Here is a 14,403-nt window from a genome sequence, read left to right as displayed (position 1 = left end):
AGTTTCAGGTGTGCAACATAGTGATTTGACAATTCTATACATTATTCTATGCTCACTGTAAGTGTAGTTACCATCTGTCACCATATAACATTATGACGATATTATTGACTGTATTCCCTATGCTGTGCTTTTCATTCGTGACTTATTTATTTTTTTATTATTTTTATTTTTTTATTTTTTATTTTTTTTATTATTATGTTATGTTAATCACCATACATTACATCATTAGTTTTTGATGTAGTGTTCCATGATTCATTGTTTGCGTATAACACCCAGTGCTCCATGCAGTATGTGCCCTCTTTAATACCCATCACTGGCTAACCCATCCTCCCACCCCCTCCCCTCTAGAACCCTCAGTTTGTTTCTCAGAGTCCATAGTCTCTCATGGTTCGTCTCCCCCCTCCGATTTCTCCCCCTTCATTCTTCCCCTCCTGCTATCTTCTTCTTTTTTTTTTTTTAACATATAATGTATTATTTGTTTCAGAGGTACAGATCTGTGATTCAACAGTCTTGCACAATTCACAGCACTCACCATAGCACATACCCTCCCCAATGTCTATCACCCAGCCACCCCATCCCCCCACCCTCCTCCCCTCCAGAACCCTCAGTTTGTTTCTCAGAGTCCATAGTCTCTCATGGTTCGTCTCCCCCTCCGATTTACCCCCCTTCATTCTTACTTATTTTATAACTGAAAGTTTGTACCTCATTATCCCCTTCACCCTCTCCCCCCCCCCCCAGCAACCACCAGTTTCTTCTCTGTATTTATGATTGTTTCTGTTTTGTTTTTTAGATTCCATATACAGATGAAATCATATGATATTTGTTTTTCTGTGTCTGACTTATTTCACCTAACATAATATCCTCTAAGGTATAATATAGGGACACACACACACACACACACAGCCCACAACTTCTTTACCCATTCATCTATCATTGGACACTTAGGTTGCTTCCGTAACTTGGATATTGTAAATAATATTGCAGCAAACATAGGCTCATATATCTTTTTGAATTCATATTTTCATTTCTTTTTTAAATTTTATTTTATTATGTTATGTTAATCACCATACATTACATCATTAGTTTTTGATGTAGTGTTCCATGATTCATTGTTTGCGTATAACACCCAGTGCTCCATTCAGTACGTGCCCTCTTCAATACCCATCACCAGGCTAACCCATCCTCCCACCCTCGTCCCCTCTAGAACCCTCAGTTTGTTTTTCAGAGTCCATCGTCTCTCATGGTTCGTCTCCCCACTCTGATTTCCCCCACTTCATTTTTCCCTTCCCTTTTTTTTTTTTTTTTTAACATATAACGTATTATTTATTTCAGAGGTACAGGTCTGTGATTCAACTGTCTTACACACACAGTGTTTTCATTTTCTCTGGGTAAATACTCAGTAGTGGAATTACTGGATTGTATGGTATTTCTATTTTTAATTGTTTGAGGAACCACCATACTTGTTTACCACAGTGGTTGCACAAATTTGTATACTTGAGTTCTCTCTTTTTATCTTGATGAATCTGGCTAAAGGTTTATCAGTTTTGTTTATCTTTTCAAAGAATTAGTTCTTGGTTTCATTGATCTTTCCTATTGTTTTTTCTTCCATTTCGTTTATGTCTACTCGGATCTTTAAAAGATTTTATTTATTATTTGAGAGAGAGGGAGAGTACAAGCAGGGGGAGGGGCAGCAGGAGAGGGAGAGAATCTCCAGCAGACTCCTTACTGAGTGAAGACCCCCTGCTCAGGGCTGGATCCCACAACCCTGAGATCATGACCTGAGCCAACACCAAGAGCCAGATGCTCAACTGACCCAGCCACCCAGGTGCTCCTCTACTCTGATCTTTATTATTACTTTCCTTTTACCAGCTTTGGGCTTTATTCCTCTTTTTCTAGTTTCTTTATGTGTAGGTTAGATTGTTTGAGATTTTTCTTGTTTCTTGAGGTAAGCCTATATCACTATATACTTGCAGAACTGCTTTTGCCATGTTCCAAAGATTTGGGACAGTTATGTTTCCATTCTCTTCTGTCTGCATGTATTTTTTTATTTCCTTTTTGATTTCTTCATTTACCCATTGGCTGTTTAGTAGTATGTCGTTTAGCCTCCATGTGTTTGTGTTTTTTCTGTTTTTTTTTTCCTTGTAATTGATTTCTGGTCATGGCAATTTGCTCAGAAAAGATCCTTGATGTGATTTCAATCTTCTTAATTTATTGAGACTTGTTTTGTGGTCTAACATGGTTTATCCTGGAGAATATTCAATGTGCGCTTGAAAAAAAATATGTATCCTGCTGTTTTGGACAGAATGTTCTGTATATATCTCTTAAGTCCATCTGTTCTTATGTGTCATTCAAAGCCACTGTTTTCTTATTGATTTTTTTGTGTGGATGATCTACTCACTGATGTAAGTGGGGTGTTAAAGTCTCCTACTATTATTGTACTACTGACAATTTTTACCCTTACATCTGTTAATATTTGCTTTATATATTTAGGTGCTCCTATGTTGGGTGCATAGAGATTTATAATTGTTATATCCTCTTGTTGGACTGATCCCTTTATCATTATGTAAGGCCCTTCTTCGTGTCTTGTTATAGTCTTTTCTTAAAGTCTATTTTTTATATAAGTATTGTTACCCTGCCTTTTATTTTTTTATTTCTATTTGCATGGAATATCTTTTTTCATCCCTTCACTTTCAATCTGAATGTGCCTTTAGGTCTGAAAAACCACTGCGGTCTTTTTCTCCAAGAGGCTTATCTAAGTTCCTAGCTGAAATTAATATCTTTTTCTTTTTGACCCAGCATTTTAAGGGTTTGCTTTGTTTTCTTACCAGTACAGTTATGAGAAAGTGACATCCAGCTATTTGCCCTAGGGTATACAGAACAGGTGCAAGTGACTACCCTGATTTGACCCTTTGTGCTCAATAAAATGAAACATGAGGCATATTTATGCCTCAGGCCCTTTGCCTTGACTCTTCTTGCTGCCTGGAATGTTCTCTCCTTGGATAATGAAACTGCATTCTTAAGTGCTTTCTTCAGGTTTCTGCTCAAATGTCACCTTATCAAAAAGCTTATTCACACCACTCTATCTAAAATAATATCTTCTTCCCACCATTACTTTCTATTTCCTTACCCTTCTTTATTCTTCTTCAAAGCATACCATCAGAAATATTATATACCTGTTTATTGAGAGTCTCTCTCTCAGTAGAATTCACGGAAGCAACGATTCAGTCTGTCTTATTCATAGCTGTCCTCCTGACGCCTCATAGGCTCTCAGTAAAGTTTTGTGGAATACATGAATGGATAAGTGAGTGAGTGTTAAATTACAGTTCCCAGGATGAGATTCATAGTCATCTGCAAAGACCACCACGATTTCCAGGGACACTTCCACTGAATACATTTGGAACAAACTGAACGATTCCAGACCTTCCTTCTGAAGGTGAGGAAACTGAGGGCAGAGAGGAAGAGGTCAGTTTCCAAATCGAAGGTCCAGTCAGAGACAGGGCCAGGACTGGGTAGTTTTAAACATGCTTTCATAGCTTATTCCAATCTGTGCCTCAAAGACTGGAAGTCTGCAGCTCAGGGGTCATGTTATCTCTGTGTGGTCAGAAGGGAACTGAGAGAGGAGTGAAGTGACTTACCCAGGTGTGCAGTGGAAAGCTGTGGCAGGTGTTCTTTCCACTGCACTGCAGCACCCAGTTGGCCAATGGTTACCTTTCAAGACAAGGCAAGGATACTTCCAGATACTTTTGGAAAGTATCTATGCCTAGATCTTTTTAGTCTTCTGTGCCCTAAGTTCCAGCTCTTTTAAGACCATTTCCTTCAAGTTTAAATAAAGGATTTGGCATCATCTTTTGAGTTCAGTTGACCTAAGATGATAAAGGGACCTTTTTAACTTCAGCAATCTCTTGTAGGGCCCCAAGACTTCTTGGGGTGCTGTGGACGAACCTAGACCTATGGAGACTATTCCCAAACAGGCCTCCATTTCATTCTCCCATTCCACCTGTTCCCTCTTCCTTTTGGGTACAGACATACCCCAGTCTTTCTATTTATTTTAGATGAAACCAGAATCTAATGAGCTTGCAAGTGAGAGAGGCAGGCTCCCTTGAACCAGACATTCACTCTGTAATATCAATGGAGAGGAAACAATCTTTAGTTTTCACATGCAACTGCCTTTCCTAGTCCCTCCAAGCAAATACCTCTTTATTCCTAATGTTCCATCACTATATTTTCATGGCCAAAATCTGCAAACCAGGTTGGAAGAGGCGATCTTTTTCGTTCCTCAATAAAGCTTTAACTTGTGAAAATATTTTCAAAATGCCTTTGATGATGATTCACATACCTTCCTCACCCTTTAAAGAGCATTTTTAGTGCACAAGGAACTAACTAAATACTTTGCATGCATTAAACCTTATAGTTCTCAGAAGAAATCTGAAGTAAATGCTGTTATTCACATTTCACAGATGAGAGAAATGGAGGCTTATAGAGATGAAATATTTTGCTCAAGGTCATCAGCTACTACGGTAGCCTATCTGGCCCTTGAACCTTGAATTCCAAAGCTTAGGAATCCCAGAGCTAGGACTTTTAAGCATTACACCATGTGGTTTCTCTACTCTATTTTTTTTTTCAATGTATGAAGAAAGGTTACATATCATGCATTGTTTATTTATTGTTTTATAATTCTCCTCAAATTACATATTCAGTTATTGTATCTCCATGGCTAGGGTATTAGCTTCTCATGGACAGGAACTGGCTCCTTTTTTGTGTAGACCAAGGCACATCAGAGTTAGTTGCCTCTTTATAACACCAATGGCCTTTTCTCAGCACAGAACTAGTGATTAATACACATGCAATAAATGTTTGATAAATGATTAATCAAATCCTTTTAAATTGCTTTTCTCTCTCCTGCTACTTTTTAAGAATTGCCACCATCCTGTTTTAATATAAACCAACCAGTGAAAATGGACCTGAAATGAAAATAAATTGATAAAAATTTCCCAGAATAAGGTTTCTGTGGCAAATGTGATTTCTGGTATATTTCCTTTATGTGTACACATACATGCTCTATCCATGTGTGAGTATGTACAAGATCATGATCTCATTCAGACCTATATCATAGATGTAAAATGAAACTCAAATTGCAATGAGCTTTTATTTTGAAATCAGCATATGTGTGTGTGATGAAGGCGTGGAGGTAGAGGGGAGGTCGATCTGTATGTCCATCTCAGAAATCCTGGGAGGTTGCCAGGAGTTTTCGCCTGAGAATTCCTGAGAGAAGTGTGGAGAGCATACAGACAGAGACAGGGAACTCCAGGTGAAGAGCACAGACTCAAGGCACTTCTGAGCCCTTGACAAAGTGCTCTGAGAGGGCTGACAGCTCTCCCCAGTGTGGGCAAAGGGAGCTGTGTGTGGGCTTCATTCTTTGCTGCTGGTTTGCATGTGGCAGGGAGAGGCACTTGGGAGAGACCTGGCTTGGTACTTGTGTGCCCTCCTTGAAATTAGCTCTGACTCACCATGGAAGCTCCTGGCTTCCCTTCAGGGAACAAGCTGAACACTGTTGGAAACCGTTCCACCTCAGCTCTGCATCCTCTTCAGAGCCGGGGCCAGTGGCAGTGTCAGCAAGGACAAAGAGGCAGCTGCAGCAGCAGAGATGAGACAAATGGCACTACTGAATAAGGCCAACTTCAGGCAGCAGCCTGGGTTAGCTGTGGGAAGGGTTCCCTGAGCTGTCATCCTTCTAGAAACCCCCATTCCTCCCAGCTTCTGTTTTGTCCCTCTTGTTTCCCACCTACTTCTCTGGTGGCTCCTTCTTAGTCTCCTTTGACGGTTGCTTTCTCCTCTTCCAGACCTTCTAAATGTCAGTGTGCCCTAGTGCCTGGTCTTTGTGACTTCCTTAGGTAACCTCATCAAGTTCTGTGCTTTTAAATATCAATGGTGTGTCTGTAATTCTCAAATTAATAAGTCCCATCTCCCCAAACCCCACCCCGAGCCAGACTCACATACCCATTTGCCTACTTCACACTTGAGTGTAAATATCTTCTAGGGATCTCAAACATCGCATATCCCAAAGTAAACAGACATCTTTTCCCTGATTCTTCTCTATTTCATTGTTTGGTACAACCATCCATTCATTTTCCAGGTGAAACAACATGCCCACTAATCTGGACACTGGATTTTTTTCTCTCTCTTCTCATTTGACCAGTCCTAAATCCTTTCAAATCTACCTCCAAATTAATCTCTAGTCTGTCCATTTTTTCCTCACTATATCTGCCTTCTGGTTTCAGCCATTATCTGGTCTTACCTGACCTACTGGAATAACTTTCCTATTGACCTTCCAAGTCTTGTGTTCCCTCTGGGACATTTTCCACAGGACATTCAGAGTATGCTTTATAAAACAAGTAATTCTGTTACCTTCCTGCATTTAACCCATTGGTGATTTTTCAGTGACCTTACAGAATAAAATCTGAACTCCTTACCACATTGAACTTGGCCTGGCATGATCTATCCACAGCCATTTTCTCCATTTTCAGCCATTTTCTCTAAACTCATCTCAGGTAACTCTCCCTACTTCACACCTTACAATGTCCAGTCACCTTTCAGTTTATGGTACAATCTCCAGGTCTTTGTACTTGCTGTTCCCTCTGTCTGGAATGCTCTTCATTTGGTTTCTCCATGGCTAGCCCTTTCTTATCTTTTGGATCTCAGGTTAGATGCCATACCTTCAGAGGTCAACCAGCAAACTAAAGCCAGGTGCCTCCAGTTCTTCTCTCCCACAGCATTATATTCTTTCCTTTTTGGCATGTCTCATAATTTTAAATCATATGTTTATGTGTTGTTTAATGTTTGTCTACTACTCTGAACTAAATTCTGTCTACCTTGTATATTCACAGAGTATCTGATATGTAGTAGTCAGTGAATATCTGTTGAATGTTAATGAATGAATGTCCTTGAGGAACATATAAGAGACCCTGGGGACCATGGAGGGATCCTGAGACAGAAATTGGAGGCTTGACTCTCAGGGTTTCTTCAGACTTAAATTTGTAGTCAAAGACTGGAAAATTCTCCTTAGATATTGGTTCCTTATTTGCCACATTTACAGTTTGTAACTTGGATGAGTAAGAGTGCTCTTTTCTTCCCAACACCACCAATACGGCATGACCCTTTTTGGAGATCATGATAATTAACATGTTTTTACCTATGCATCTTATCCATATTATGCCATTTAATATGATTCCATTGTTAGATATTGCTGTCATTTCCCATATTACAGTTGAACAACTGAGGCACAGAGAGGTTAAATAGCTTGCCCAAGATCACAGAGCTGGTAAGAGAGACACATATGAATACGAATATATGTAGTCTGACCTCAGAGTCTGCATTCTTTTTTTTGTTTTTTTCTCTTTTAATTTTTTATTTAAATTCAATGTAGTCAACACATAGTGTATTATTAGTTTCAGAGGTAGAATTTAGTGATTCATCACACCCAGTGCTCATTCTATCCCATGCCCTCCTTAATGCCCATCACTCAGTTACCCCATCCCCCACCCACCACCCCTCCAGCAACCCTCACTTTGTGTCATAGAGTTAAGAGTCTTTTATGGTTTATATCCCTCTCTGATTTTGTCTTATTTTATATTTTCCTCTCTTCCCCTCTGTTCCTCTGTTTTGTTTCTTAAATTCCATATATGAGTGAAATCATATGATAATTGTCTTTCTCTGACTTATTTCACTTGGCATAATACCCTATAGTTCCATCCACATTGTTGCAAATGGCAAAATTTCATTCCTTTTGGTGGCTGAGTAATATTCCATTGTATATAAATACCACATCTTCTTTATCCATCTGTCAATGGACATCTGGGCTCTTTCCATAGTTCGGCTATTGTGGACATTGCTGCTAAACATTGGGGTGCAGGTGCCCTCCTACACTACTGGTGGGAATGCAAACTCGTGCAGCCACTCTGGAAAACAGTGTGGAGGTTCCTCAAAAAATTAAAAATAGACCTACACTATGACCCAGAAATTGCACTACTAGGTATTTACCCCAAAGGTACAAATACAGAGTGTGCATTCTTAAACTAGCTTCTGAAGTTCAGCTACCCACGTGTCTCTGCACCTATACTCTCTCAAAGTGACCTCTTCCAATCCCATAGATTTAAATACCATCTATGTCCTGGCCATGCTTACTTTGTATCTCTTGCCTAGACTGCTCCCCTCAGCTCCAAACTAATTTATCTAACTATGCACAAGGCATCTTCTCATGGATAACTGAAACTTAACATTTCCAAAACTGAGTTTGTGCTCTATCTCCATGCCCCACTTCCAACCTGTCTCTCCATCAGCATCTCCTCAGCAATGGTATCAGGGGTCATGAGATGTAAACATGTGTGCATCCATATATGTCTGAGAGAGATGCCTTAAATTAGATAATGGCATGATATTTCTCTTTTTCCTTACTGGTGCTTGATCTAACCTTCCCTTACTAAATCATGACATACCCAGGCGAGGACCAGGACTTACATATATCCTTGCACTCCTAGCATCTAGTGCATAGAAGATGTTGAATGGGATCTTGTTGAAGAAAGAAGGAATGTTTTCTGTGAATATTATCTCTTTCTACGGGAGGTAGTTTCCTTGCTACTTCTTAATAGAAGATGTTGAATGGGATCTTGTTGAATGAAGGAAAGAAAGAAGGAGTGTTTTCTGTGAATATTACCTCTTTCTATGGGAGGTAGTTTCCTTGCTACTTCTTAATTTCTCAGGATGTTTTCCCAACTCCTCTAACTGGCCATTTTTCTTCTCCCCATGGTTCTAAACTAAAGGGTGGGATATTAATGAAACAACTCTGCTTCAAAAAATCATTTTCATTTCTCTTCGTCACTTGTGCACTTGGATTTATGTGGAAAGGAATACTTAATAATGAGGAAAAACCTATTTAGAAACAGTAGCATAATCATTCAGTGGTAGAAAAAAAAAAGTGATATATGAGCCATATAATTAGCAGTAATCTGTTTCATATTTATTTTTCTGGGCTGAAGTTCAGTTCATCCTTTAAAAACTGAGTGTAAATAATAAGTTATACACACACACGTGCACACAAACACACACACACGACCTATGAATAGACATCCATCATCATCCAAGGGAATTCAGTTAACATTTTTCTCAAGATTATGAAAATAACTTTTAATTGTCTCAAATCAAATCTCAGTTCATTAATAGCTTAACTTTGCTTCATTTTTATTGCTTTGTTTTCTAATATATAGAATTCTTTTCAGTTTAGTTTATATAAACTGATAAAAGAACAATTCAGAAATTATTTAAACCTCAGAATTTATTAGGTAGAATTGACAAGGGAGTCAAGGGATGTGAGTCTTAACTGTATCTGGGATAAATGTTCAGTTTGGCAATGAGTGAATTACTTGACCAGTCTCTCTCTCCCCTTTAAGAAATTGAAGGAAAGCCTCCCTTGCAAGGTTTGCATAGGAATAAAATGAGGTAACAATGTGAAAGTGCTTCCAAAATTACAAAGCTCTAGAAAATAATAATAAAGTAATGGCTTTATAATTATTATATTGAAATAAGCAAAATGAAGTTATTTTTATCATGCTGAATGATTCAAAACAGCTATACTTTTTTGCAGAAAATGGAAGAGATCCCACATTAGAATTTTAGTTGACTTTGTATGTGTTCAGATGATGAACTTGGCTTTTCCACACACATAAATGTGGCATTTAAAAAAATGTGCCCTAAGTAAAATACTTTAATGTATTCTCTTTAATGTTTTCATATATTCATGGAGAGCTACAAAATGATTTTCATTCCACTGTATTTACTTTTTGTAAATTTAGCTATTATAATAATTTTCTGAAGAGAGTATATCCTAAGATTATATTCTGCTATAAATCATAGTTTGGTTGAATCCGTGAATCAGTCACATTCCCATATTTCTTGTTGTACGGTTTCCCTCTTTGTCTTGTAGGAAGATGAGAGAAAAAAGAAAAAGTAAATGTAGAATCTTATAGGAAAGCTAAGTGAGTTTAAAGAATTCCCATTATCACAATTAACATTTCCAGGTGGGAAAGCCACAAAACCTTCCCAGACTCTGAAGTATATCTTTAATATACACAATAAGATCCGTTATTTTTTAGAAAATAGTCTTTCTTCTGTTTTATAATTTGGAAAACTGTACTATATATTGGAAAATAAATGGCAATCTTTTCCAATGTACAAAAATGCTCAACTGATAAGCTGAGACATCTCAGATCTACATCTGCAGACATGAATGGGACAGGATGGAGATTTTTGTGGGTAGGTGTGGTTTCTCCGTGTTCTGTATGGACACTGCCACCTGTGAGCTCATTCACACTCGCCCTGGCTACATAGCTCTAAGTACCCAGTATAGAGAGAATTGGATATAATAGGTTACTAAATAGAAAACCAATTCGTGCAAAGAGATCCAGCACTGGTCCATCACATCTTCAGTGTGTACTGACCTGTCTGTTCCCTGGGTGGGCACCTCATTTGCAGTTAACAGCTTTGTTGGCTTCAAGAGTCACTTCATCTCCAGGTTACTTCTTGCTTCACAGGACAAACAGCTTTTGTCTGGGCCAGGACTAACTGTTCACATTTCACTAACCATATTCTGAATTAGATAAGTATTGGTTGTGTCCTTCCTCTGGACCAGGCATTGTGCTAGGCCCAGAGGATTCAAACGTGAATAACAGAAACTTTCCTTGTTTTTAGGGGGCTTACAGTCAGAGATCTGCTTGTCCCAAGCTAGAATATAAAACCTCATTTCGGCCTGAATTGCCAGAATGTTTGGTTTTTCAGACCAGTATCAAAGGGTGCCCTCCACCATTGTGAATTTGGGCCCAGGACCTCCTCCTCTTGGGAAATTCAGCACTGTCAGAGTCCCTGGGAACTTTGTAGTTGATACCAATTTGATTTTCATAATACCTTGAAGAATTCTTATAAATTAAGTAAAATATTTATAAGCCCAGCAAGAAGACTCTGAATGAAAATATGAGCAATGAATTGCAATTGCACATCATCTGAAATTTAAAAACAATTCCCCGTAGTGCAAATTTACCCCATAAATTTGAGCTTCCATTTTTGCCAGCTGTGTAAAAGTATTGGATTGTTTATAAATACTGTTACAAGGAGAGGTTAGGCACAAAAGCCTAACACATCTGTTGACATTCTTATACTATAAAAACTTAAATGGCATGCAGTCCAGAATGAGCCTGTGTGAAAAAGATATGGATAAATAATAGACTACTTTGCTGGTTTAAGCCAGTTTGGCTCACTATTTTCTCATTTTTCTTCTACCTCCTTCCACAACCCAGCCCTCCCCCTGGGAGATGACTTCCAAAGAAAATCTAATTGGAGTTGTCCCTTTGGCCAGAGACATAGAACAAAACTTTTGGGTGGTTATTAAAATGTAAAGTCCTGGGTGCTGGGTGGCTCAGTCAGTTAAGTGTCTGCCTTTGGCTCAGGTCATGATCTCCAGGTCCTGGGATCTGGGATCGAGTCCCGCATCGGGCTCCCTGCTCAGCGGGAGTCTGCTTCTCCTTCTCCCTTTGCCCCTCCCCCAGCTTGGGCTGTCTCTCGCTCACTCTTTCTCAAATAAATAAATAAATAATCTCTTAAAAAACAAAATATAAAGTCTTGGTTTACTTCCCTGTCTATGTGCTGTGTTGATAAAAATCCCAAGAGGAGGCAAAAGTTTTGGGCCAAAGAACATAGTCCTTTGAAAAAGCCTTCCCTGACACCGACCCAGATTCAAGGCTCACATCACCAAGTCCCCCCATCTCCACCACCACCAATTTTTGCTTTTGCCTGGTTGATGGAGAGCATCTCTTCTTCTCTCTGCTTTTGCTGCAGCAAAATTTTTTCTCCCTTATAATTTTTTCTCCATGCAGCAACCACAGTGATCTTTGAAAACCTAAATCAGTATGACTTTCCAGTGTTCCTAAAATAAAGTCCAGTTGTCCTGTTGAGGCTGGTAAAGCACTACACAGGCTGGCTCCTCTCATCTTTTGAGCCTCTTCTTATGCTAATTTTCATGATAAATACACTCCAGCCACTCTGCTGTCCTTACTGCCCCCGGAACATCAGACATACCAAGCAATTTCCCAGCTTAGGGCCTTTGCACCTAGAACACTCATCCCATTCTCTTACCCAGCCCTGGCTCCTTTGTGTCTCAAATTTGTATGTCCCTTCTGCAGAGGGGCCTTTTCTGCACCCCTTGCCCAAAGTAGTGTGTGCCCTCCTCCCTATAACTTCTCCCATTAACTTCATTATCTTCAGAACATTCATCACCATCTGAATTTATTCTTTTCTTTTAAACTTGTTTCTCCTATTTCTTTTTTTTTTTTTTGTATGTTTGCATAATGTAAATGCCATTCATATCTCTTTTGTTCACAGCTGGGTCTCCAGTGCCTGACACACAGTGGTATATTTTTTGAGTGAATGGATGCACACATAAGGACCCAATTCTTTGGTGAAGAATGCCCTAAATCTTAAACTCCATATAGATTCATGTGTTCTAAGTTCCAATTCAATTTAAACCGTAGGAGACTTGGATATACTTTTCAATTTAGTTTCTTTTTTCTGTTTCAGTCCTCTCTAATAAATAGTGACATTATCTTTGTGAAGTTGCATGCCCCATGGGAAGTGCTTGGAAGATATGCAGAACAAATGAATGTAAGAATGCCTTTCAGGTAGGTGTAAATATATTTTCCCTACTCTTTGCTTCTTCCCTGTAAACCAATGTGCTCCTCTCTTGAAACAAATAAAACTGAAATGCAGACTGGAACGCTATTAGAGAAGATCCTTTAAAATGTTTAGGAAATGCATAAGTCTTTGTGATTTCTAATGACTTCATGGCTTTTTGTGAAAATTTCTGGCTAATTCAGTCCTTAGCAGGTAGATTTGTCAAGTGCCTATGAGAAAGAAGCATTTTCCAAGTAGCATTTTCATTTCTAAAATGCCATTTTCAGAAGTCCTGCGTGTTGCTGCTTTGAATGGCCAGACCCCAGGCATCAATGGTGCAGATCCTTACTGACATTCAGATCTGCTTCCAGTAAAGCAAGTTCAAAAAATTTCATAAAAATGTGATCTATTTTTTAAATAAACTTTTTAAATTTTAAAAAAGTCAAGTCATAAATACTGTGCAAAAACAAGCATAGATATTTTTTCCAAGGGTAATTAGAAAATATGAGGATTGCTTAGTTATTTAAAGGATTAATTTACCTTCATTTCATAGTGAATATTCATATTTTCCATACAGATTAAAGGAAAGTGATCTGTATTTATTAGATGGAAATAAAATAAAGTATTAAACTTGAAATTATAAATGCCAAGATATGTGGGAAATAAATAATGGAATCTTCTAAAGGAGATGGAGGGACTTAGTACCAAGGACAGTTCTAAAGGGACTAAAGAATTAAATACTCTTGATTCACAATTTGCCAATAAGACCAAGTCAGATGACAGAAACCAGGCAAACTGGTGCCAATTCTAAAATATATCTCTTAATGAGCTGTGGAAAATTACAGAGACGGAGAGGCGCTAGGTACACATTTAGAGAAGAGCAGTTTCCATTCCGAGGTCTGTAATGTATCTCCCCGGTGCATCTTATTTTCTTTGTTTATTGGCCTTTATGTTCTAATACCAAGTCAAAATAGAGGCTGGGATTTCTAGCATCTGTTTACCTCAAGGCAAAATTCTCAAAGGAATTGAGATAAACATAGTCCTAAACTTTTGATTTATTTGTATATTTAAAATGTGACAAAGGAAATCTGAGAACCCAAGGATTAAAAAATATTATATAAAATCACTGAGTCATTTATCAATTTAGTTTCCATTGAAACTTGTTATATGGTAATTATAATTAAAGCCAGTTATTTATCAATGCTATAACTGTCCAATATGGATTAATACTGTATCACACATCAAGACCAAAAGGAAAAGAAATCTATGCTTAGCTAGAGTCATATATCAGACCAGCATCTTATAGCCAACGATCAAAAGTCTATGTTCTGATAAAAGTGAGATAGTAAAACTTAGTGAAATTGATACATTATCCGTCCCCAGCAGTCTCACAAAACTTCACACCTGAACACATTTCTCAAGCAAAGAACCCAAGCAAATTGTACAAACTTGAGCAGTGTTAATGTATAGCAAGTTCCTAGTACCTGGAAGCACTTCATATATAAAGAGCCTGACTGTATCATAGCCAACACTACTGCATGCTCATTATGTGGCAGAAAAGCGCTGCCTCCAAGCAACATTAATACTTTCCTTATGCCACATTAAGAGAATGTGATCCAGGGAATAAATGGTAACCATACTAACTATGAATAGACTATTATATATAATAGTCTTCTTTTTAAATGTAGGTGT

The 14,403-nt window shown here is 38.3% G+C and overlaps 1 protein-coding gene across 1 annotated transcript in view; it reads left to right on the top strand.

Moving 5' to 3' along the window:
- Window positions 1-14,403, top strand: part of ANO4 (anoctamin 4) — a 396,544-nt gene that overhangs the window by 236,115 nt on the left and 146,026 nt on the right. Inside the window, exon 6 of the mRNA XM_045872759.3 lies at window positions 12,619-12,719. Within this exon, the coding sequence (XP_045728715.1) occupies window positions 12,619-12,719 (101 nt within the window). The remainder of the gene's footprint in view (window positions 1-12,618; window positions 12,720-14,403) is intronic.

The sequence above is a fragment of the Mirounga angustirostris genome, unplaced genomic scaffold, assembly GCF_029215605.1.
Source record: "Mirounga angustirostris isolate CCGP_5_RB_7025 unplaced genomic scaffold, mMirAng1.0.hap1 SCAF_5, whole genome shotgun sequence".
Classification (NCBI taxonomy): domain Eukaryota; kingdom Metazoa; phylum Chordata; class Mammalia; order Carnivora; family Phocidae; genus Mirounga; species Mirounga angustirostris.
This window is presented reverse-complemented; position numbering and strand designations above follow the sequence as displayed.